Source organism: Ischnura elegans, chromosome 1 (assembly GCF_921293095.1).
Source record: "Ischnura elegans chromosome 1, ioIscEleg1.1, whole genome shotgun sequence".
Lineage (NCBI taxonomy): Eukaryota > Metazoa > Arthropoda > Insecta > Odonata > Coenagrionidae > Ischnura > Ischnura elegans.
In genome coordinates this window covers 25,410,929-25,435,309 of record NC_060246.1, presented here as the reverse complement: position 1 = coordinate 25,435,309, position 24,381 = coordinate 25,410,929, and the positions used below count along the sequence as shown (strand labels likewise).

At 38.2% G+C, this 24,381-nt stretch overlaps 1 protein-coding gene across 1 annotated transcript in view; it reads right to left on the bottom strand.

The window, feature by feature from the left end:
* The window catches only part of LOC124157594 (putative carbonic anhydrase 3), a 114,276-nt gene that overhangs the window by 3,877 nt on the left and 86,018 nt on the right, over nucleotides 1–24,381 (bottom strand). Inside the window, exons 3-5 of the mRNA XM_046532448.1 lie at nucleotides 13,860–14,027; nucleotides 1,575–1,704; nucleotides 337–442 (exon numbers count right to left, since the gene is read on the bottom strand). Of these exons, the coding sequence (XP_046388404.1) occupies nucleotides 337–442; nucleotides 1,575–1,704; nucleotides 13,860–14,027 (404 nt within the window). The remainder of the gene's footprint in view (nucleotides 1–336; nucleotides 443–1,574; nucleotides 1,705–13,859; nucleotides 14,028–24,381) is intronic.

Below are 24,381 nucleotides of genomic sequence, written 5' to 3'. Positions count from 1 at the left end.
TGGCTTTGAAGCTTTGTAATCTCAGGGAAGCCAAATTATCCAGATTTTTCTGCTGTGCTGGATTTTTTTTATTGTGAACATTTTGTGGCTTTGCTGTAGCTGTAATCTGTAAGTAAGGTCTGAGTTGGACCTTCTTTGCTGAAGTAAAACAACTGAATGCCATATCTAAATTAATACTCAGTGGACAGATAAACCAGGAAAACCTGACTGAGACAATATCAAAATGAACTGCTGTAACAGTATTAATCCAGAAGGATATACCTATTTCCATTGATATAACTATATGGCAAAAATAAGACAATTGGACCATATTCATGATGTTATTTATAGCCTTACATGGAACAATACTCCTAAAACAGCAATTCCATCTCGCTTAGTCAGTGCCTGTGAGATAGTTTCACTGTGTTGTTCTCGGTGGACAAGGTGAGCCTCCAGAGGATATCTGCAATAATGAAGGAGTTCAAGAAATTAATCATGGGAAATATAAAATACAGCATACTCTACCATTAGTAGGTATAAGTATGTATTAGTGTGAAGCAAAAGGAGGTATACCTACTCGTTAGTATAGTTTATGCTTCGTATGATAAGTTTACTTATACGGTCTACATTTTCACAGTATCATTTAATGATAAAAATAGGTAGCTTTCCAAACTGGTGCTGAAAGTGTACTTATTATGTGTAAAGGGAATATAGAATTAAGGGAAGAAGTTCACTGAAAAATTTTTGAAGAATTTTTGCAAAACAAGGTTTCAGATGTTAAAAAGTGTCCTTGTGAAAAGCTGGGATCTAGATTGTGAGAGGTCTCTTTCCTATTAATGCCCACACCAGTGGTAGTCTGTTCACTTTTAAGAAAATTTAGCTGTCGAAAACTTAATTCTGTGCCTAAAAATATGGTGCATGGCAAAAATAAGGCATCTCTAAATTTTTCTTGTTATTATTCAGGAAAGCTCATGTGAGATTGTGTAGACCTATTAACTGGAAGATTTTTCAGGCAACAATACTCTTAATGGTTAGGATTACATCCTCAAGCTACTGCTTAGAGGGCCCCTCACTGTTTTTAACTAAGCTCAATTCTCGCACAATTTTGTTGCACCACTCACCCAACATAAATATGGTGGACTAAGCTAAGATGTTTTTATTTACCTATTAAAGTTACTACCTAGGACGTACCCAGGATCAAAAATAGAGTGGGGCAAGCCGTGGTCATTCGGTATGTAACACAGAAAAGGATAAGGAAACCAAAATTTCAAGAAAATTATAATATCGCTTTATTAGTTTTTAAAATTATTTGACAGAAAAAAAAATTATTTTAGTTACATGTTTTATTGAATTACACTTCTCTTGAATTTAAAGAAAATTTGTTCATAACTTTAGTTTTAAACTAAATTTACTTTTGATTTTGGTGGGGCAGCTTGCCCCCTGCTGCCTCCTGCTGGGTATGCCCATGGTTACTATTCTTACAGCGATTCACCGGTAATGCAAAATGATGGGCCTTGTATGATCCCTCAGTAAACAATTTATTCCCCTGCATTGAATGGCAACCACTCAAAAAGTTCCAAGGACTCCATGTTTACCTTTTGCCATTGATTAAGTGCTCTGCACCAGCGTGGAAATGAATGTGATCCAGAACATATGTAGCCTCCAAGCCGCCTTCTTTTATAGCTGGTACACTCTTTGGTGACATTTTTCCCAGCCCCAGGACAACTGCAAAACAAAATGAGATTGTCAAGTGATGTAACTACTGAATAAATTCAACAGTTTTAAGGCATAGCCTGAAGGATGAATGGAGATGGATTGGAAAGATAAGTTATAACAGATAAAAGTCTTCCTCATCAAGCCATATTCTCATAATTTAAACGCTTATCGTCAGCGAGTTGATCTATTAGCCAGGTTTTTTTATACTGGCGCCTTTTATTTTTTGTGCTTAGTGTAGTTTACAAAGTTCTTTACCATTTTTTAGTTCCTATTGTTCCTTTAAGTACCCGCCAGTATTACATACACATTTTAAAAAATTAGTAGGTATTAGAAAATGCATGTTAGGCCTAATGAGTATAAATATTTAAATGTAAATCAATATATTCATCAAAAAAGCCCTGGCATTCTTCAGTATACCAGGCAAAATAGGCTGACATTAAAAGAGTTGAAATTCAAAATTTGCCACCCAATTCTTATAGTTAAGCGAAGTCATTTAAGTTCTGGACCATTAAGTCGTTGACAGAAATAATCGCCCATTTGAATGTTGGAAGTAGGGTACATAAGAAATCGATCAATTTGGCATATACTTGGTTAAAATTTGTGCTGAATGGATATATACAAACTTTGTAAAATTTTCTGAATTATTTATTAAGTACATACAACGCGTGTTGATGCTATGGCATCATTTTTGAGTGCAAATTTTTATGCAGGACAATCCCAATATGTGAGTGCTTGGAGGAGGGGGGAGGTTGGGGTGGAGTAGGAGGGTGGGTGGGTAACTGCTTAGGTTGTGTGATTGACAAGGAAAGTCCCTCAAGTGTCACCACCAGATCTCGTTCAAATTTTGCTAGGTGAGAGGAAATGGATACCCTTGAGATGTAGTTTTTGTTTCAGCTGCCAACGCTCAATACTGTTCGAGATATTAGCAATGGAAGTATGTAATAGGAAATCGCCTAAATGTATGCAACCCACATCACAACAATACACCGTCGGTGATCTTCATCCTAGCAACATCCCCTAAATCCGGGGGGCTACAGATGTGATGTGGATTGCATGCAATGCACCTCTCGAGAGATGAGTGCTTTGGAAAGATAATGTTGTTGAGAACTTGGCTCATGCTCAAATTCATTTTAATCTCTAGTACTTCCAGAATGTCCACTTTCTTCCTCTTCTTGGACAGGTGTAGAAGTACCAGGTATGAAGTGATTAGTGCAGGGGTGGCCTGGCCTGGTCGACAATCGCCGAGGGGCCCGAGCTAAGGGCAGTAACGGATACAGAAAAAACTCCATGGGGGCTTGAGCTACCTTTACTTTTATCATAATGAAAAATAATCACGTCACATGCAAAGTTTAAGAATTTTTTTATTCAACCTAATTACACACATGTGCAAGGCAATGACATCTTATGAAGTAAAAACGTTACAATTGTGGCTCTGCAATGTTAGATAATGCAGGGCAACTGCCCCCCCACCCTAGAAGCGAAAATAAATTAAGTTCAAAACAAAAGTTATGAACAAATTTTCCTTATGAAGAAAATGATATTAGTATAAGACATAGAGCTTAAATAAAAATCATAATTTTTTCAAGCAGATAATTATAAAAAATTAATAAATTGCTGTCATAATTTCCTTAAAATTTTGGTTTCATTAGCCTTTTTTGTGCAAAAAAATTACAACTTTTGAAAAAGTTACAACGACCACGGCTGTTTTTGCCTCCCCCCCTCCCTAGTTTTGATTCTGGGTACGCCCATGCGGGTGGATTGGTAAGGGGTGGGGCGTGCTCCCCCTGAGCCCCCCATATGTATCCGCCACTGGCTTTAGGGGCCCCAATACGCTCGCGCCTATAAATTCTAAGTTTTCATTAATTTTCCAACATACTCAGTGTAAAAATATCGTATAAGAGAAATAAAACAAGGGTGCCAGAATAATAATGAATGCCTGATTCTTTTATTCGAAAAGGTTATTTTAGAGGCTTTCTTAAAGATTTGTACTACTAAATTTCATGAGCTGTAAAATTTTCACTTTCCACAGCATTTTTTTCTGACGAAATTTCTATTTTTATTAACTTTTATATAACTTTTAAGAGCCAGAATAGCATCAAAATCCATTTCCGGGCACGCAATTTCCTATAATTTTCCGGGGGAGCCATCATGAGCCCCAGACGAGGGCCCTTAAATTGTTGAGATTATAATTACTTAGTCCGTATTTTTCCTTGGGGAAGACACTCAACATTTTTTCTGTGAGCCAACCCTAATAAGGTAACCTGCACCGTTTTAACTCCTTGTCATTATTTCCCGTGTTTTTTAATAATAGATTACTTGTTCTAATGGATCGTTTTTCCTAAGCATTTTGTCAAATAAACACTCTAGATAACCATTTCTTGCAGCTAAAAACTTTATCGCATTAGGATCTTCATCAGAACTGATTTTTGACAGAGAGATGTCCAGCAACAATATTGGAGATCTTGATCCTAGCGTTACTGCTATCCTCCGCTGTAGTCATATCCAAGCTATTACTCGATGTGAGGGAACAATTTCAAATATGACATCGTAATTTGCAGCAGGACAAAGCCATGACGGAATGACTTCATCAAATAGCATGCCCACGAACCTAATTCAATGCACGCACATGGTTAAGTTTGTTAAGTCTTATAATAGGGGCCGATCAAGCATAATAATTCATGTACCAGACTTTGCAGTCTTTCCAAATAGCCGCGCGGGATAACGCTGGTGTTCAAGCGCTAGATTTGGAATAGCGGCGTAAAATTGAACGACATCGCTGCGATTGGCGCGAAATTGCGATATAATCCTTAACCATACCAAAAATGAAACGTTGATGGCCGGAATTTTCAACTTGAAGATCTCATCTCTTGAGAGGTGCATTGCATGCATAAATGCAACCCACATTACACCTATAGCCCCACCGTTGCTAGGATGAAGAGCACCGACGGTGTATTGCTGTGATGTGGGTTGCATGAATTCAGGAGTTTTCCTGTTACTTCCGTGACAAGTAACAGGAAAAAAAACATGTTGTTCGTAAAGGCGTCCCTAAATTTAAAGACATTTGTCGATAAAATAGAAGGTCGAGAGTCACTCTCCGTTTTAGGATTCTATACGGAGAAGGGTAACGTTTTCTACCGATCTTATCTGTTCCTAAATTTTTATTGTGTGACAGTTGTAGATGTAAAGTTTTCATGTTTTCCCGGTGAATGCAATATTAATGCTATCGAGTTTCCCACCGGGCCTAGAGTTGGAACTGAACCAACTTTTCATGACGTCATCATTAATCTTAGCCCTGAAGATCACCGATTAACCATGAAGAGGAGGTAGTCTTATTTGAGGATCTCACAATACTCATGCAGTCAATTATCGGGACTGCTAAACGCTGAACTATGTTGATACTATGTACAATGCGAAGTCTCATATTGGTTCAGCGACACATCATGTTCTGTAATCCAGTCCTTTAGAGGGGCAGAGGGGGATTAAGTAGTTAAGAGCGCGTTCATTTTCGAAATCAAAGTCGTATGTTCAGGGGCGGATTTAGAGAAAAAGAGGCCCTGGGCTATTCCACTTATGAGGCCTTTTCACCCCCCATTTTTGAAGTTTGTAAATGACATGAGAGGTGATAAAATACATCATTACCATTAAATGTATCGATATGTTAAATGAAACATATTGTGATTGGTACTAACAGGGGCGGTCTGGGGTGATTGGGGGCCCTCGGCTGGAGCTAATGATAATGCCCCCCCCCCCCTTAGCCGGAAGTCCTTCCCCGAAAAACTTCAGGGAATCGCAAGCTCAGAAATGAATTTTAACTCCATTCTCGCTCTAAAAAAAAAGACAAAGTTTAATAAAAAATAGCAATTTTGTAATAAAAAAATACTATAAAAAGTGAGAGTTTCACAGCTTATAAAATTTAATAATGCATTTCCGTTATATTATCTATTATTTAATGAATTTTTCCGTGAAACTGCGCTGAAATCTAAAAATAAAACTTTTCGAATAACTCTTTCAAAAATGCACCAGGTTTTCTATTGACTTTTGACACTTTTATTTTTTATACAATCTTTTTACACTGAGCATCTATAAAGTGTAAAGCAACTAATGAAAACGATGAATTTTATAATTGCAAAAAAAACTTTGGTTCAAGTAATGCGTTTTTTTATTACACCTTTCATATGCGCTTCACGAAAGACGCGTGCGTTGTGGGGGCCCCCGAAGCTCGGGGCCCTCAGCAATTGCCGACCATCCGACCAGGCCAGACCGCCTCTGTGTACTAACCTCTATAAATAAATGAGGCAGTTAGACGGATGATATACTTTGGTGCGAACTAATACATATAACGACAAACGAACAGACTTAAAATGAGCCAAATGCGTTGATCTTAGCCGACACATTTTTATGTTAGTTTATTAGTCATATGCGTAGAATTTCTCCTTGTTTTCGGTTCAGTGTTTTACTGTTCACTGTTTTTGGAATAGTGTAATTTTAATGTTGCTAATAATTTGAACTTAGGCCCCTCTTGATTTTAAGGCCTTAAATTGAAGCTTAGTTAGCCTTTAGGAAAATCCGGCCCTGTGTATGGTATCTGCTTAGGTAACCAAGTTAACCAAGCAGCGGTCAAGCATACTTCTGCCGCAAGCATACTTCAGTTGGATATGAAGCAGAGTTAATCATCCCACTATTTGAACCGCTCGAGGTGTTGCATCTCTCAGATTGTGTAGTCTCACATCAAAGGGTATTATCATAGTGCGTCGTAAAGCTAAATTACGTTAATATTATGAAACTATGACTATATCATTCTCTACAACCATTTTATTATGTCTACAACCCGTGCGAAGTGGATTTGAGATTTGGATTAATTTGAATGTATGTATGCGTTAAATTTCAATTTTCGATCTCGTAAAAAGGTTATCGCTGTTTTAATGGGGCCAAGTTTTGCGAAACCGCAGTGATAAGCAGCCGTCTGTCTGCCAAAAATTGACAATCAATGGCCGATCATGAACATAAGACAATCAAATACTACTGACTCGTTTTCTTAACCTACACTTTATTTTAAAACGGGGGAATATACTTTCTTTAATGTGTGGGTCACCGTGGGGCAGAAAATCTGTGGAAACTAGTGTGAGAAGAATATTCCGCTTCCATTTCCATTCATTACAATGAGAACGTTGAATTATACTCGACAGGACAATTCTTTGACGATCAAAACTACGAGAGAGAAAGGTTGAAAGAGCTAATTCATAGGCTATCTATCCGAATCCAATTCAGTAGCGGCGACTGCCATGACCTGCAGAATCATCACCTCATATTACGAGGTCCATTTTTTCCCACGTACTTTTTCATGTAAACGTCGTTTAAGTTATGAATAAGGTCAACTATATTTGCATTGCGTGGGATGAATATGTTTCATCGGAGAGAAGTTATACGGAAACAAATTTTGATTATCGAGAAGCAAAGTGACTCACCGCATTTATTTAAATATTTTTCTAATGACAATCCAACTGATAGTAAAACAAATGTAATTTCTTTGGCTAGATGCTACAAAATAAGCCAAAAAACAGCTATTTTCCAACTCACTGATTTTGTCTTGGGGAACTTACTTTAGCTAACTGTGAGAGCCACTGGAGGTGTATGAAAAGGTGATACAAAATCTGAATTGTTCTCAAGAGGACTGTGGGTCACCAAACATCTCTAGGGATGCGGTCAAATGCGTTTTATTTTCCGGTAGGGTGCGCGGTCTCCAGGAGGTAACATAAATGCTATTTTCGAGCGCGGTATACGATGATTTATCTGGGGGGTGGGGATCGAATTATGAGGAAGCTTTGCACTTTTGCTTCGGCATGAGATATTAAAGAACTCCAACCAGTAAAATAAGAGCAAATTACTCAAATTGACAAGTAATGGAAAAATGACATTCAAAATCGATTTTTCGAGCAATAGATTTTTAATCGAAATGGAAAGGTCGAATTTTCAACAAAAATCGAAAGTTGAACCAAGAGATTGATTAATCGAAAAAATCGACGGGTTTTTTCTTTGAAATACAGTTAGTTTAGTACAAAATATGATTAAAATTCATTCAAAAAACACTCGAAACATATATTTCAGCATTAGAAAAAAACAAAAAATGTACTCAGAAAACACGATTGACTTATTAGTAGTAAAATTTTATAAATGCACGCATATTAAAGTTTTCGGAAGACCGCTTCGAACCATTCAGCTCCACTAAAATTTTCAAGAAAGATCAACTGATTGAGATGCTTTCTTCATCTACATCTACATAATACCCTGCGAGTCACCTCTAGGGTGTTTGGCAGGGGGTGATCAATCACCAGCATGCAGCATGCAGCATGCATTTGGACTCCCACATCCACACCACACCGTTTCTTGGAGATAGAGGAAGTGCCTTTCCAATTTTACCGGCATTAGATAAGTCTTTCACATGGGGTGGATGACGTTATCATAGGTTGGTAGTGACGCTGCTGTGATCAAGCAGAATGGTTAAGGTCGAAGTTCAAAATTTGAGTTTGGATCGAAACTCGAATATCATGGCTTGATCTCGATTTTCTCGATCATTGACTATTAAAACTCGCTTTTCCATTTTAATCGAAATAATTTTTTTCCTCACTAAAGCTTAACAACCAGTTGAGTACCACCACGTCTAGTACCACCAGCCTCGGTACAATTACCGAAGTTAGGAACCTGGATAGTGTTGTGGTTTGCGCAGAGACGCGGAAAGCGGAAGATCCGCGGTTTAATTCCCGGTCCAGAGGAATTTTTTCTCATGACAATTCATTTGAATCAGAATTGAAATATAACAGGGCTATAAATACACCTACTAATAAAGCCGAGTGACATAATAATGATTTAAAAGATGAAATCCACCTGATGTTTAATTACCGCTCAATTCTACCGAATCAGACCAAATTAAATCTGCACCCATTTCCTTACTTCAAGAGTCACTGGTTGTTGAAAAATAATTTTTGGAGCATTGGTAGCTTTACACTGTACGAGTGGCCCAGATGTGAAGAGACTTTTGGTTGATTCTTTCAACCATAGTTCATTTTTACGAGGCCAATAAATTTATTTCCGCCGACAGTTAATATGCTATTTGGATCAAATATTGTTTCATAAAGACTTTATTTAACTCACAATTAACCATTTTTTATTAAACATTCCCCAAAAAGTGTGACATTTTTGTGCAAGTTTTATCTCATATTAACGATAATTCACTCGACTAATGTAATTATTCAGTGCACCTATATTTCACATAATTGTGCAAACAACATAGGCATATTACGGGATGACCATATCGTGAACTCATATAAAATGCATATAAATTTATTTAAATGAATTAACGTAGAATTTATTACAATAATTTGGGCTATGTTAATTAGTTACAGATCCAATAAAATGGAAATCATTCCTCCTAAACAGATTGAATGAAGGATGTGAGTCACTATTCCTTCAATAAAGTCATCGTCAACGATTGAATAAAGGATTCAATGATGAATTTTTTCGGATGGTCCTTGAGTCGTGATCTGAGGCAGCGAAATAAGGTAGACATTTTCATTCGAATCACGTGCCTTCGGAACTCACAGCCGGCCAAAATCGATAGTTATTGAGTACAATAAATCTCAGTTAACTCGAGAGAAGCTGTTTGGCATGCGGCAAATTCCAAAGTCACGCGGGGAAAATCATCGCGTGCAGTGTTTTCAAGGTTAAAAACGAGCCATCGATAATAATCGAATTTGTTTCCATATGATCTTCGTCTCTCTTGTGTCCAATCATAGAGATCCGAGGAATACAGCCCATCCTTCCCGTCCGTCTCGGTCGGAGAATTGGGGAATAATATACACGATAACGTGATTATAGAATTATAGCAATGGCCCACCATGGTCCAGAGAACCCGTAAATACGGAATTGACCCAAAAATGAAATTTCTTTCCAAACAATTTGACGGGCAAGTTGAATTTCGAAAATCCATGCTACTTCAGATGGTTGCTACTTGCCGGCCACGGTGGTGACGGGGTACAGCCCTCGCCTACCACACTGAAGGTCGCGGGTTCGAATCCCGCCTGGGTGAGTTACCAGGGCTTGGGTTGCTTGCGGTTTCCCTATGTTAATTGTTGTAAACCCTCCGATGTAAAGGCCCAGTAGGGCTGTTTTCGGGGAGATGAAAATAAATAAATAAATGGTTATGTAACAGTTGCGTGGGATTTCACTAGTCGGCACAGGCCAGTACTAAAGTCAGCGCACTCGAAACTACAAGCGTATTACTACACTCAAAAAATTTCAGCTAGAAATACTTGTTTCCTATGAAATTCATTGAACCTTTGGGTTCTTACGGAAGATTGTATATTTCTGTAACTTTCACCAAAACAGTTTGATAAATGCAGTTCGATAAAAACTATCAATGTGGCACATATGAGTTCGATAACATCAAGAGCTTTATTATTTGCATCAAAGTTAAGCATATTTAACAAAAGTACTCCCTATCGTACGTGCTCGATAGTTGTTGTCATACAAATCTCTGTTTTTCGTGCAGTGCGCAGATAAGTAGGTAAGGCTACACTTCAGAGGGCTATATACTACTATTACTAATTCTATAATTACGAGTTCTATGAACTGGACACAAAAGAGATAAGCAGGCTAATTGTAAAATTTAATTTTAAAAACACGTTTATTTCGTTTGTTAATTTTACATTTTGCGATAAAGCGAGAAATATACTACCGAGACTGAAATGTAATCAGTTGGGAAAATGTGCCTACCAGTTTTACTTACGTCTTCTTTTCAAAAAGAACAACTTATTTATGCTATTATCCAAAGTTTAAGAGATAAAAATCACGTTCGACACAGAGCAGAAGTTGGAAGACGCGAAAGATATGCTTGGTATATGAAGGCAACCTCCAACCCTGCTCCTGCTTATTCTATAGCTTTCGTTAGGCATTGCAAGTAACTTGTAACAAGGAGTTTTATTATACATTACTATTATCTTAATTTCAGGAAATAAAAAATATCATGCAAAATAATCATCAAGCTTCATTTTTTGGAATAATAAGAGTGTATAAAATCATATAAATAGGGTAAGCTTTCTAAAAAAAAGATTTCAGGATTCCCCAAACATAACTAATATTATTAGTGCTGGAAAATATTTGGCTTTTATGAAGTTCCGAATTCGTAATCAGAGAACTCCAAAACCAACTAATGGTCTACTTTGGTTTCGATATGTTATCATGGCGCACCATTCAGCGTTTTGGACCACTGTGCGGCATTGAGCAAAGGCTTCCTTCGAACAAAAATTATAGCCTAAACATAGCCAACAAAAAATAGCATTACTGGGCATTGAAAATATAAACAATGGTGTTTTTCGTCGTTACCCAGTCATACTTTTTGTTCCGATGTTTTGTTCACGAGGGTCAATCAATAATCTATGTCAACCAATAATCTAAGAAAAATATTCCGTACCACGACCCAGGATAGTTTTCCTCAGCATCAAGAAAGAGAGAGAGAGTATTTTCATATTTCCCTTCGGTAATTTCCTACGAATTATAATGTCAAAAATATTTATTCGAGAAGTGATCTTGAGGAGTAAAAACATAATTTTCTCGGGGTAAAAAACTAAAAGATGTTCCAATTCCTAACCCCATCCCTATCCATAACCCTAACCATATCCCTATCCCTAAAGCTATCCCAATCGCTACCCCTGACATTATCCCCAATCGAATGAACCGATAACATCTTTCCAAACCCTATCGAATAAAACGATCCCCTATCGAAAGCAAAGTAGAGTGTCTGTAGGTTTTCGAGTTTGCTGATCACGAATTTGACCTCAGAACTAAATAAAAATATTTTTTTTTGGAAGACTAAACATTTGAAATTTCGTAAGGGGTATCCTGAGATATTGTCTCTTAAAAATTGAACCAAGTTTATAAGATTTTTCAATAAACTCTTGTTGTTCCAGTAATTATTTGGTGGATAAAATAATGTCTTCGCGTAGATTTGTTATTTATTGTGCTGGAAAAAAATTATTAAATACTTCTTTACCAATTCATCAATCCGCGTGGGCAGGTGCTCTGGAAAAAATGAGATGGAGAGAAAAACTCACTCGAGCTGTGCGGGTGAGATAATCAACGGAATAAATCGGAGCTCGGCCGGTAAGAACACGAGTGCGCGAGTTGAGAGCATGTTGCCAGCAGGGTTTATTCTTGGTTTCACGTCGGGCCCCTTCTTAGTCCTCACTCCTCCCATTCAATGGCAGATTAGTGCTGGCACAGCCCCCGACGTCCCCCCCCCCCCCCCCAGGGTGTACTCAATGAATGACAACTTCGCTAAACTTCCATAGCGACTCACAGACGGGCGTATTCTCGACTTTTAGTAAAATAATATTTATCTCAGCCGGCTTCCACTATCACAAGATGCTTTTTTTAATGAATTACTAAATAACTGGAAAAGTTCTACTGGACTTCACCACAGTTTACCCCGAAAGAATAAATAAAATTAATAGAAACATTTCTTGATTTATTTGCAATTTTTAAATGATCCGAAAATACATGATTTTTATGTAGTATATAGATTATATATGGGCATTAAAAAAATACGCCGGAGCGAATGAATGCTGCTTTGCCACGTCTTGCGCGCGAAACTTTGCTTCCTGGTAACCGAAAATGGCCCAGCGCTGCCCCATTTGGCAACATGACGTTAATAGAAGTTACTAACATTCACAAATATCAATATTTTTGTATATTATGGATCATAGAAAATTTCAAATAAATTAAGAAGTGTTTCTATTAATTTTATTTATTCTTTCGGGGTAAACTGTAGGACTAGATAGAGTTCAAACATTTTCGTTATTTTACAACAAAAGATGCATTCTAAAAATACGCAAAAGCTATTTTATTAACCGCATTAATGTTTTCAACTTATTGTGGAAGATGAATGTTGTAGACGTAGTGGTTTTCCCTAGGTTGAGTTACAAAGTTCATGAAGTTGACAAAACGGCTAATTTTACGGTGCGGTGATTGTCATTTATTACACTTGTGTGTCTTGATTCCTGAGTTTTTCATAAAACAAAAAATAAATTAGAATTGGGAATAAAATTTCCTTTAAAATGACGTATTATTCATTATTATATCATGCACTGAAGTGCAGATATAAATTTTCAAAGTACAGCGGCACATCATTTTGATGCCGACAGTAGACTAGAGTGAGTCGGGACATAATTCCATGTTGAGTGGTAACTGAATTTTGGTCGGATATTGCAAAATCGGAATCATAGAAATGTCGTCGCAAGTTGAAAAAAGGCATATAGGAATTTCCGACTAAGAATAACCACGAATTTTAAGGAACTTGAATTAATCGTCTCCGTGAGCTTATTCCACAAAACTGGCTCAAATTCATCTAAATTAAACGAGCGTCTTTCCATAATGTTTAGTGGTCAGTACGCATTACTTCGTTACTCCGGAAATGATCAGTACACGTTTCCTTCCTCGGTCGAGTTGGAAGTTCATCCCCTCCATTGTCAAATTGCAAATCAAATTCAGTAACAGACTTAAAAAGTAATTTGTGGAAAACTTAAGTCATTTTATTCTAAGGAATACCCAAATGAACTCGAACACCCGCAAGAACGCAAACGGGAAAATGAGCACGAGCGGAAAAATGAACTAGAACGACCAGATGAAAACGAAAGCACTGGGGAAACGAACACCTGAAAGAGGAAAAAATGAGCCAAATGAAAATGAACGCCATGGACAACGCAGCATTACCGCATTCACAACCGCCATCAGCAGACTTCCTCTCTTAACCCGCCTTCTATTTTCCCCTTCCCTACATATTTGCCTCTGTGGAATAGGTTGTCATCTCAATTGTCACCTCATACAGTCTTGTTATAGGTAACGTGATATGTTGTTTTGTCTTGTTATTTTTTATTTATTTCAATTGTTTGAAAAAATCCAACGTGAAGGTCACCTCGACTATTTTTAGATTAATGCTAAATAAATAAAATGTTGGCCTCCATTTACATTTTGGTTAAAAGTATATACTTACGGCACAGAAATGCAAAATTAGACAAAACCAATCCGACAGTCTAGATGCGATACAGAAATAATGAACTCTGTATCATACAATTTTGGACTGCACGATGCCACTATGCGTTCGATTTGCTTACTTGTGTGTCCGTTGTTGAGCACCGTGACGTTATTGTTGCCGCTGAGCAGGTGGTTGAAGTGACGGAAGTGGAAGCCGTCGAAACGGACGGGAGTCGTGTGGCGAACCACGATGTCGATGGGAGACTGCCTCTTCCCCGACTGGCACTCCCCTGACCAGTGCGGCGGCCCTGGAAACCAAAAGAGAATGGTTTGAACTATAATGGAAGCATATACACGAGTCAAAGATTCGACAGGAGCTGCTCTGTGGACAAAAGTAAACAAATATCTGGACCAGTCTCCTCATGGGATGGTCTACCATTTTTTTGGAACTAATGATGGAAAAAAACGTTTTTTTCCTACGTCGAATAAAAAACGTTTTTTTCACACCAAAAATGTTTTCACCTTGCTTTCCTTTCTTGTATTAATGTATGCTAGGATAATCATGCCCTCTAAGCATATAATCTATATTATTCCCGATAAATTTGTACTGATATATTATAATTTCCAAGAATTATTCATTATATTGAAATATAAAATGTAATATTATTACGAAAGGTATTTTCAAATAGATAAGTTTCTACTGCAAAATCATATGACCAATACGTGTATGTTGGGCACTCGTACTTACGAAGCTAAAGGATGAGATTATTACATGTAAAAGATACTGAAAATATGATAATTAGCTATGCATATTCCCTGTGAATGGAAGCTTTAGAATTTACATTCATATTAGTACTACCTTCGGCAGCTGCAACTGTTGTAAGTTCATCAGCCTCGTCTAATTTGAAACTCAGAGAATTCATTTCAGTATGAAGATCACCTCCTCTGAATATTGAGCCAATTATTGGCCGTTATGTACGATTCAAAATAATTATTCACAGTGTATAAGTTGAGTGCAAATTAAAGCATCAAAAGTTAACAAGTATCCTCTCGAATAAAAAATCAATGAATCTACGGTAGTTACTGTCGAATCAAGTCAATAAGAAAAAAAATAAAAAGTTTTCACCGGCGACAAGATATGCCGTTTATATTGGGATTGGATTGTAAATAACTTGTCTCTCTGTAGTCGCAGATAATTAATTCACAGCTGTTTCTTCAAGCGATTTCTTACGTAATAACTACGGGCTCTCTTAAATGTTATATAGAATATAAAATGTAAGTTTCTGAAAAAATCTGCGGAGAGTAAAAATAAAAAAATCCTAATCCCTGTACTCGAAAATTGTGAATAGAGTCATTCGTACGAGATGATTGTGATTATCATGGCTAGTAGTAGAATAAGAGAAGGTTCGTCAATATCGCCCTTGATCTTGGGCACTCGCGTCGAGAAGTGACGAGACATGGAGAACACAAAAAGCGGCATGATATGTGTAATATGATTCTATGGCTAGCGGACGCCACTCAAGGTGAAAATCAGAAAATGAACGAGAAATCGTTTTTCCTTTTAGATGGCCAAGACTTTAGAGCCTAATTCACATCATAATTTTTCGCGCACAAGTTCAGGGATGGCAGCATTGACAGCTCAAATGATGATTCACAGATGCAATCACCTCCAGGGATGGCAGCAACGATACTGATCACCTTTCCAAGTTTGTTGACGCCGCGTTTTCCATCACTGAACGTTCTTGTAGTCAGGATGTTCATCCCATTCTCGCGTGAGCAAATCAAAGAATGGAGTGCATATTTTCAATGCATTAAATAGTTTTCTCGAATTAGAAGCGGCAAAATTTGATATAGATACATTGATCAGGTCTTTATATTTATAGAATGCCTTCTTCGGTGGATCATATATTTCCCTTACATGTCCTTCATACGGAGTATCACGTTTTACTTTTCACGCCAAGAAAGGGATCCGTCAAAGAATGACAAGCCTACTAACTCCTCACTCAGGTACCACAAGTGGTTTGAAAACCTCTTTTGTACTGCTTTCGCTATGTATAGGTTAACACTTCCGTAATTAACAAGTCTTTTTCGGAACTTAAGGTCACTGTTGGGTTCAGATGCAGTACGAAGAGCGGAGAATCACATTTTTTCATTCTTCTTGAACTTATTGAAATCTATTCCACCATTAACTGCATTCCGTGCCCATCTTTGATCGCTTCCCGATAAATTTGTACTGATATATTATAATTTCCAAGAATTATTCATTATATTGAAATATAAAATGTAATATTATTACGAAAGGTATTTTCAAATAGATAAGTTTCTACTGCAAAATCATATGACCAATACGTGTATGTTGGGCACTCGTACTTACGAAGCTAAAGGATGAGATTATTACATGTAAAAGATACTGAAAATATGATAATTAGCTATGCATATTCCCTGTGAATGGAAGCTTTAGAATTTACATTCATATTAGTACTACCTTCGGCAGCTGCAACTGTTGTAAGTTCATCAGCCTCGTCTAATTTGAAACTCAGAGAATTCATTTCAGTATGAAGATCACCTCCTCTGAATATTGAGCCAATTATTGGCCGTTATGTACGATTCAAAATAATTATTCACAGTGTATAAGTTGAGTGCAAATTAAAGCATCAAAAGTTAACAAGTATCCTCTCGAATAAAAAATCAATGAATCTACGGTAGTTACTGTCGAATCAAGTCAATAAGAAAAAAAATAAAAAGTTTTCACCGGCGACAAGATATGCCGTTTATATTGGGATTGGATTGTAAATAACTTGTCTCTCTGTAGTCGCAGATAATTAATTCACAGCTGTTTCTTCAAGCGATTTCTTACGTAATAACTACGGGCTCTCTTAAATGTTATATAGAATATAAAATGTAAGTTTCTGAAAAAATCTGCGGAGAGTAAAAATAAAAAAATCCTAATCCCTGTACTCGAAAATTGTGAATAGAGTCATTCGTACGAGATGATTGTGATTATCATGGCTAGTAGTAGAATAAGAGAAGGTTCGTCAATATCGCCCTTGATCTTGGGCACTCGCGTCGAGAAGTGACGAGACATGGAGAACACAAAAAGCGGCATGATATGTGTAATATGATTCTATGGCTAGCGGACGCCACTCAAGGTGAAAATCAGAAAATGAACGAGAAATCGTTTTTCCTTTTAGATGGCCAAGACTTTAGAGCCTAATTCACATCATAATTTTTCGCGCACAAGTTCAGGGATGGCAGCATTGACAGCTCAAATGATGATTCACAGATGCAATCACCTCCAGGGATGGCAGCAACGATACTGATCACCTTTCCAAGTTTGTTGACGCCGCGTTTTCCATCACTGAACGTTCTTGTAGTCAGGATGTTCATCCCATTCTCGCGTGAGCAAATCAAAGAATGGAGTGCATATTTTCAATGCATTAAATAGTTTTCTCGAATTAGAAGCGGCAAAATTTGATATAGATACATTGATCAGGTCTTTATATTTATAGAATGCCTTCTTCGGTGGATCATATATTTCCCTTACATGTCCTTCATACGGAGTATCACGTTTTACTTTTCACGCCAAGAAAGGGATCCGTCAAAGAATGACAAGCCTACTAACTCCTCACTCAGGTACCACAAGTGGTTTGAAAACCTCTTTTGTACTGCTTTCGCTATGTATAGGTTAACACTTCCGTAATTAACAAGTCTTTTTCGGAACTTAAGGTCACTGTTGGGTTCAGATGCAGTACGAAGAGCGGAGAATCACATTTTTTCATTCTTCTTGAACTTATTGAAATCTATTCCACCATTAACTGCATTCCGTGCCCATCTTTGATCGCTTAAGGATTTTACTTCTTCAGCCCAAGCACATTTATCCGAAAGATTAACTGCACTTTCCTCCTCGTATGTCAAAAACTCAATGGCACCGCTCCTGCCTCAATGTGAAACAAATCATTAAGTTTTGTTACGAAAGATTCTCTTCTCTTCATCTCCACGGTAGTTCCCGCTCTCTCTTTATGTCGTCGCTCGTTCATCCATTCGTTGCGTAACTTGTCTTACATTTCAATCGTCTTAATTTCCGTAATAGCAGGAATTCTTGTTTTGTTCAATGGATGAAACACATTTCTAACGGTTTTTCTTGCACTAAGTCTAATAAATTTCGAACTCCTTAGGTGATAGAAAAAACACACAGTAGGTAACTTTGAGCCATGTATTTCTTCACTATCTTTTCCCACCAGTTCAATGTATAAATTTAGTCTTCATTTCATGCCTTTCCTTGTTGGCCTATTTACACCACGTGTATCCATGATAAACTACTTATTTCGCCATTATTCTCCTTCAATCCTAAAAAACCAAGCACTTCTTATCCTTTGCACGCTATGCACAAGAACTTACTCTCTCTCCACATTGAGCTACACCCGTGACTTTGCTGCTTCTTTTCTTCTTCCATGAATATTTTTAATTACTCTTGGAGCCCTGGAAGCCCTGCTCATTTCCCTCATAACTTTATAATTCACATACACAATTGCATCACATGTTTATAATACTTTGTATATAAAAAGCACTTTGAAACTAAGCATGCTGGAACAATGCGCGGCCGTATGGTGGTAACAAATTCAGGTTTAAGGAGTCGGTACCTAGTACATAGGACAGCGTTGAAGGGTCAAAATTCACATGGTAGGCTTTGACAACATTAATCATGACACAAGAGGAACAAGCTGTTCAAGTCCGTACCACTAGCATGTAAATCTTGCCATTAGGAGCAAGGTCTTTGCCAAGGGAGGGAAGGGGGTGTAGGGGAAGTATCTAGTAGGTAAGTGGTGCGGGCCGTACCTCAGAGGCGCCGTGGTGCGGGGTATCACCCTGGGGGGTGGATTGCATTACGACGAACGATATCTCGTAAACGCTTAGAGACAGGTCAAAACAAACAGATATTCGGTCGTAAAGGATTTTACTTCTACGTTTTACATATGGATAGTACTTTTTCTGCCTCAAAAAACTCAATTGAGGGTCCTCAGTAAGTACTGAGGGCCCTAGGGGCACCGGTTGCCGTTATTTTAAAGTAACCAAATTTTAACACGTGAATATAAACCTCATTTGGATCATTTTAAGACTAGGAAAACATTACTTTTTTCAATTATAAAAATTAAGGGCCGGCCTACTGAACACGGACGTGAAATACAGCACTTTAGGGATCTTTAAGGAAACGAACATCCAGGACACGTCAATGACCGTGTGATGTGGGAAACGATGGCTTAAGTCTGTCATTGAAAAGTATAGCTGAAATAATTACTAGACTTGTACGTGAAAAATGACCGTGTGATTAAGTCTAAGATATAAGATAAGGTATTGCAGGATTGTACAAAATCCAAGTCACAGTGCTTTTCCTAAGCTTCAGAGACTTAGAAAAAATGTACTAAAATTTACCACTTTTTTAAACAAAAAATGTCAATTTCCTGGACCTTATGAGCAAGTATTGTGCATAACTAGTCGTTATAAATTTATAACCAATATTTAAAGACAATTTTGGTCAAGATTTTCTGCTAGCTGTGTTGGTATTAAAATTATTTTCCTCAGGTGATAGCATTAGATGCTGAAACCCGGGTCGTGCTATTTAAAATGAATTGTGGAATAAAACAAAGTTATTTTATTTTATTCTAAAATGAAGCAATTCCACAAAATAACGCCTGAGACCGTGTCTTATATCAGAAATTTTTATTTTATTTTTAAAATTTTAAGTATGTAAATACCGCCCATGGGTAATGCTCATACAAAAATCAATTTTTTGATATCTTATAATGATAGACATTAAAATGTTTTTCGCTTGGTCCTACATTAGTTCAAAGTTGAAAATCAATCCCAAGCAACACCGTTTCACGGTACCGATCTTTAGGTAAATTCATAGGTGGTGTTGAAAGGCAAGGGCGATCTGTATCCAAGGAAACAACACCTTAGAGGCAAGTTCTCCGTCGGAAATGAGTGCGACAAATAGCTTCAATTGAGAATCGCGTACTTGTGTATGACGAGTAATGAGTATTCTTTTCGTCAGCTCCGAGATGCGGCGGCTTTGAGGACGAAAAATTCGCCTCGATGAAACGCGAATGCAGGCGAGGGCTGCCCGACGAGAGACGAGTGTCGTGCGCGTGATTTATGAGGCATCGAGTGATTTACGGAGGAGCGCGACCGGAGAGAGTGTCTCTCTCCATGAAGGACGAAAAAAGGGAGAGTTTAAGCAGCGCAACTCTAGTTCTGAGTCCTGCGGCCGCCTCTGCGGTCCGAGGGAGGCGGTGGGAGTGACAAATGACGACTGAGGGGCACGCGGGAAGGCCAAGGGCGGATTATGGGAAACAAATGACGCAAGACGTGCGGGTAAGGAACTCGGGATGAGCAGTCGAGATTTTCGCTCGAACGTAAACCGTAGATATCGACAATGGTTCGATCAGCATCGATCGGATCAATTTATTTGGCAGATTCTTTAAAATTATGAAAAAATAATGTTCTCTCGGCTACCTCAGTTACGTATTCACTCATACCTTAGTTTACTCATTATCGCCTTTTTTGTGCGGGTCCAATAGTTTTTTTGGATCTCCTCTGTTAAAACTATCGGCCAACCAACGACGGCAAAAAAGAGGGGCAATTTCACGGTTCACTTTCTCAACGGTAACTTAATGGCATTTCATTGAAATTGTTGCCTCACAATCAACTAATTGCTCATCTCTTAAAAAGAGACGGATTCCGTGCGGCTTTCAAAAAAATTAAATCGTTAAATTCTGTCTCACAAACGCAACTCATGTACGAGTGATTTGGACTATTAAAATGAAACGTCAACTTATATCTGATAACTGGAAAATATCGCTCTTTCACGGAATATAGCGGTCTTCAGAACTCTTGAGCCTTCAGTGTAGCTCTCCACGAAGCGGCTCGATAATAAAATTATATCAATTAAATAATAATTTTTAGACCATATATTTTTATATACGAGGAACGTTTTTTCCAACCACCGATAGCTGAGCAAAACACCATACAAGCGACAGGCGGGTACTGCGCAGGTAGTGCAATAGGGTAATTTCCTTCATCAAAGAAAACGAAAGGTATTGATTGCGATTCGTTACCCACCATTACTGTATTCATAATATAAAAATTCTTTCGTTTTAGAAATACCGGTTTAGACGAATGGCTATGGTCCATTTTTATCCTCATTTGAAAAGGGCCAGATTGGCGCCCATGCGATGCCACTCCACGTGACGTCACAGGGACCTAGTTTCTACACGAGAGGATAGGAGTTATGCATCGTCTGAGGTTACCAGTGCATGCATGAGGCACAGAGCTCAGGGAAACATGTCTTAATAATCACCTACTTAAACTGGCTAAGGTCGGAAAGTTTTCTTTGTTTGATAAGGTATTAATAAACCTTTTTTAAGCCAAGCGCTACCTTTCAGCAAGGTACCCAGCTACCCGCTGGCAGCCTGCGACGTATCAGCGCTAAGCCTCGCCTCAAGGTCACCTCACCGGGCGGGAGGGGGAACCAGAAATACGACGTACGGAGATATTTCCCGGCATTCATACTTGAGCGTCGCGTTTTCGCGCGCTTGAAAATTTTCACTTCTCATTTAATCGCGAAAAATAGATGTTGACATTTAAAAATCTAAAAGCGTGAAATACGTACTCCAGGAGTAATAATCTTTCGATTAAGGCAATAAAAAAATAATAGGAAACCACCCTATTGCGCGTCCTCCGCACCACACGCTCAAGTCATTTCTGATCGTAAGTCGTTAGTTTAAGGCTAGTAGTAGTCTCATTAACTACACTACATCAATTGATTCTCCCGCCAGGTATACACTGCGGAGAGATAGCCAGAGAACTCGCCAAACGTCTTCAGCATCGACATGTATTGACCTTTATACCGATAAAAGAGAATTTTTTTATGCACTGTGGCTAGAGTGTAGAAACAATGTGAAACATTACGCCCATTCCCATTCAAAACAAAAGAAGAGACATGCTGACTTCTGGAAGTGTTCTGATCCATGACAACGCCCGTCATCTTAGTGCTGATGCAGCCCGACTGCTCTTTGAGTAATTTCAATGGGACATTTTCGATCATCCGCCGTTCAATGCCGACCTAGTGCTGTGTGACTTCCATTTTTACGCTGAAATGAAGATGTGGTTTGGATGGAAACAGTGGCGTAACTAGGAATATGCTTTGGGGGGCGTGGGATGAGAGGGGATGGGGAAGGGTGACCTCCCACCCACCCTTTTAGGAAAATTTTGGAAAAATGACATGCCCGCTAATACATTTTACGTAATTTTCGCACTTAAGATTTGGGTTTCATTAAAAGGTTACGTTGAAATTTCCTAAAAATCAAAACTAGACAATAGTTTTTAATATTATTTTTATTTCTCTGAGGCTTTGGGGGATCTATCCCCCCCCCCCCCCCATTGTTACGCCACTGGATGGAAGCGTTTTCAAACGGACGATTAGATTCTGGGCAAAGGCAACATTTTGACGGCATTGGCGGCAACATCCTATGAAGAAGGTGTAGTACAGCTTGTCCACAGGCACGACCAAATCCTCAATCGCCGAGGCGATTATGTCGAAAGGACACCACAAGTTTACTCAAGATTTACCTATGAAATAATTTTTAATCAATCATTTCGTCTTCTATTCATGGCCCATCCGAGCTTGAAAAAAACGTCCCTCGTATGTGGTGTGAATCGGCGACTTATCGAGTAACTCTCCAAATTGGCGAAGATTGGAGAGATATTTCTGGCTGTGACCAATCCTTCCTCTTTACCTACCGAATTCTTTCAACGTAAGAAAGGAAGTACTGATGTCAACGTGGAAGAAAGCGCTCCTCTTATAGAAGTCGGCAGTGAGCGACCCGCCCGCGCTACCTTGCCGGTGGACGCTAATTAAATAATAGTCGCCTGTCGCCCGTTTTCGCCACATCGATTGGCGCTATTTTCTTTTGAGGGTATTTTCGTCCGAACCCAAATATCATTACACAAAAAGATGATGGGATTATGCAAAGAAGCCCGGGGACAGTCTTGACACGAATTCACTTTGTCTTGGTAGTCCTCTCTCCAAAGAAACTTCTGATTATGAATTACTTCCTTGTGAGGATCGATATAAGAAAAGTACCCGATAAATTAGGTCTTATGGTGTGGAATTCAGTTAGCATAGCCTTCATCAACAATCATCGGGCGAGTGGAAGAACGTATAAATACGTTATCCTACGAGTGAAAATCAGTACTGTATACTTATCATAAATGCGTTTATCTTGGGCTTATAGTTTTTAAGTAAGGTAGACAAATCTGCAATCCATTTGTCATTCATAATTAAATAAACATATCGAGATGAGCTGAAAGCAAACAAAAGTAAGAGTTTTGAATGCTTGTAGTTAAAACTTAAAATTACGTGGCTTGTAAACTTTTTGTCATCGTAAATAGTCAGCAATCCGAAGGTTGGTTTGACGCATCCCTCCACTCAGTTTTCCTAACCGCAAATCTTTTACCACTAACATGATTATTCCTTGATACATCCTTCATTACCTGTTCCATATACCTCTCCCTAGGCCATCCTTTGCCGTTTTCTCGTCCACATTTCCTTCACAATTCTTATATTACCCTCGAGAAGGCTTCGGCACCCCATGCATGTTTTGTATCACTAGGAATAGTATGTGCAAAAAGAATGCTATAGTTACTCAAGTATATGGACCCCTTGGTATGGTGATTTTTGTACAAATGGAATGTATAGCATGGGTGGATATCAGCGACTTCATCCGACATGATTTATTTATCCGTGGGGTTGCTAAAATCCAAAACCGTTGAGGCGGTTCGAAGGGAACCTTATTTTTTGTACATGCCAACGGAGATACGGATACGATTTGTCTTGCAATGGTATTTCGGACATTTCAATGACGCCGACGGGGTAAATTTCTCACCTGCCAAACCGAAGGTCTCAGGTTTGAGTCTCGCCTGGGTAAGCTACCCCTATTCAGGGCATGGGCGTTTGTGATCGTCGTACATTGTTGTTCGTTATATACCCCGCTGTTAAGGTCTTAAATGCCGTGCCTTCAAAATAGGCAATATAAATGTCAGCTGCTTCTGGTACTATCATTACTGCCTGACTGGTAAGACAAACTTTAATGGTCCAAATGTAATGCAAAATATATTTATTGTTCCTTAAAAATTTTAAAATGCTATAGATACAAATCAATTTTGTAGCTTATGGAGACCCCAGAGGCTAAACCTTCTAGAGATCACCTCACAAAACAATCTCTATACTGTGTCCATAATTGCATCGCAAAAAATATCATCCGGATGAACTTTTGATACATAAGGAATATGCAGTCGTGAAAACACAAAATAAAAAAACAATGAAATTGAAATCAAATTAACAAAATTGAAAAGGGGATATGGTTTGAAAATACTTCTATGGTTCATACCTTTTAATATTTTTGTTGCTAAATAGCCACAGTTTCTCAATACAATCTTCTACACCTCTTATTGTTAGTAGAACGAATCATTCCCGCTCGACTTGTTTTTCCTTCGAGATGCTTTACTCGCTTGAAACGTTCGCTATCATAATGAAATTTTTGGAATATATTGATTAGTTCATTTTTTTATTTTCTAATCTCAAATTTTCAAACTTTACCTCAT